Source organism: Pocillopora verrucosa, chromosome 11 (genome assembly GCF_036669915.1).
Source record: "Pocillopora verrucosa isolate sample1 chromosome 11, ASM3666991v2, whole genome shotgun sequence".
In the NCBI taxonomy this organism is placed as follows: Eukaryota; Metazoa; Cnidaria; class Anthozoa; order Scleractinia; family Pocilloporidae; genus Pocillopora; species Pocillopora verrucosa.
In genome coordinates, this window is record NC_089322.1 from 12,975,539 (window position 1) to 12,978,038 (window position 2,500).

At 36.5% G+C, this 2,500-nt stretch overlaps 1 protein-coding gene across 1 annotated transcript; it reads left to right on the top strand.

The window, feature by feature from the left end:
* The first annotated feature begins 546 nt into the window (after positions 1-546).
* LOC131794413 (pituitary tumor-transforming gene 1 protein-interacting protein-like) lies at positions 547-1,074 on the top strand. Its single transcript, XM_059111935.2, has one exon. The coding sequence runs from the start codon at positions 547-549 to the stop codon at positions 1,072-1,074; it is 528 nt and encodes a 175-aa protein (XP_058967918.1).
* Positions 1,075-2,500: the final 1,426 nt, after the last annotated feature.

A 2,500-nucleotide genomic window follows, 5' to 3' on the forward strand; every position in this document is an offset into this window, starting at 1 on the left:
TTCTTTGTTTAATTTCACAATTTCCATTATTCTACCAAGTTATTAAGTTAAAATTGATTTTTATAAGAAGGATAGAAATGTGAAAGATATCACCTTTCCGTAAGTTTTGTGTTAATAGTTGCCCTTCTAGTCCTCCCTCCACTCGTTAGTTGACCATGTGTTTTGAAGTAATTATGACGTATCAGTGCTGTCAGTTACACTTTTGATTTCTATCGTGAGGCGCCGCGATAAATTCCTCTCGTTCAGAATTTCTGGAACTCAGGAGCTAATTCATCACATTTTTCAAGAACGGAGTCGTTTAACGGATCACTGGTAGCTGCCACCGATCTATAGCTGGTAAGGGCTTTCACGGGGACAAATCTCGTAGATTTCTCAAGAACTAAGTAAACATTCGTTTGAAAGGGATTATATTATACGCTTGGAGTTGAAAAATCACGGTAATTCGTCGAAAAGATCAGCCGTAGTGGATAGAGTTGAGTAGAAACGATAGTAAGAAAGGTCTAAACGATTGTCTTAAACTGAGCTGAGAAAGCTTCAACTCTGACCATGAAGGTAGACCAGTGTGTGTTCGTTTTATTGTGGGCGATTGCGTTTGTTGTTTGTTTCACCTTCCCATATTCCGCAGCCGCGGGAGAAGATTGCACGAATTTCAACAAGTCTTGCAGCGATTGCACTGGGCATTCGCAATGTTACTGGTGTTCTTCAACAGAGGCTTGTATAAAGTATCCTGGATGGACGAAGATTGTTCCTCGAAATTGCCCGAGCAAGAAATGGTTTTATGGCCAGTGTCGAATATCAGGCTATGTCCTCATCATTTTAGTCCCTTCCTTGGTCGGTGCCTTCTTGTTATTTCTCGGATGTTGTATCTACTGTTGTTGTTGTCGCCAGTGCAACAAATGCAAGAAAAACCGAATGGATAAGGAAGACGCAAAATTGAAGCGTAAACGAGAAGAAATGACGGCCCTTCATGCTCAGAAACGAAGCGAAAGGGAAATCAAGAGAGATGAAATCAGAAAGAAGTACGGCCTTCGGCCTGGATCGTCCGGTTATCAGCGAATTGAGGACAACCCTTGAATTCGTCGCTATGGAATTTTTGGTGATCCATTAATTTATATTGTTATCAATATAATAAGAACGAAGAATTCTTTCTTTTGAGAAGAAACATAGTAGAAGTATAATTTCTATCAGACGGCTACGGAAAGAGAATTCCTTCGATTAAGTATATTTTTCTAGCTATTTGAGCACAAATTATATCGCCCTACACGTAAAAAAAAAACGAAATCTGTGTATGTCTTCTTTACTTATTCTCTTTGCATCTGTATATTGCATTCTAGGTAGCAAATCGCAGTCGTATGTTTTTTAATATTAAATGTCGGGTTTTTTAAGCAATTTTGCAACGTGAAGTTCCCGTTTCTGGATGAGTGAACTCAAAATTTCCTGTTTCGTAATCAACATTTATTTTGTTGTTCTCGCTGAAGCCAGCACTGCTTTGGTCTTTTCAGTTTCACTGCCCTTTTTTTCTTAATCTGTTGTATTTCAATTTTCCTATTACTTAATTCTATTAAATCTGATAATTTGACATCAATTTTCTAACGGAGTATTATGACTTTTGTGTTTCTGTGGATATTAATCAAGTAGAAAAAGCCAAATTGAATAAGTTGGTTTTCAGTTACATGCTTGTAGTTAATATAAAGGAAATGTTAAAATTTGTTATTCCTCATTCTCCCTTTGTCTCTTGTCTTTAATTAAAATGCTGTCCACCAGAATTGCTGGGGGTGGGGGTGGTGGTGGTGTTGGTAGTAATCCTCAGGAAAAAAAGGAGATGAAAATTCAAACAAAACGAAAAATTTAACAAAAGAGAAACAAAGGAAAAGAGCAGCAACAATATTTTCTTAAAAGATCAAAGAAATTGTTTGTGCATCTGTTTTGTGAATGAAAAGCTTTCAAAAAGAAAGTTACCCAACAAGGATGTGGTTAATTATAAGGGAAAAGCACTACAAACCCATTGTATGTTTCCATTTTTTTTTCTAAAGTCCTGCATCCCTTCATATGTTTGTATGGTCGGCAAAATTTGAGAAAAGTTTCTTTTGTCTGAGTGCAATATAATGGACAAAATACAATGTTATTTGAATGTCAATATAGATGACAACGAGAAAAGGAACGACCGGACACTGCAATCTTCAGAATATAGAAAGGTTAATGATTTTGAAATTAGATTTGGATTGTGCAGTGTCAAAATGAAACAAGTTATCCAAGTGGGAAACTCAAAATCACTATTTCAAAGTCATTAATTTTCTAAATAGCAGTATAATTAGCTGATCTTCTCGTGCAACAGAACTGTGATTCGGGATATTCCTCTTGATTCATGTAAGGATAAATATTTTTGGGTCAAGTTAAGGTAAGCAGAATCGAACAGATTTGCGTTTGTCTCAGACCATCAACCCTCAACAGAATTACAATTAATTCACTTCCCATTATTGTGTCACGTGACCTCAAGAAG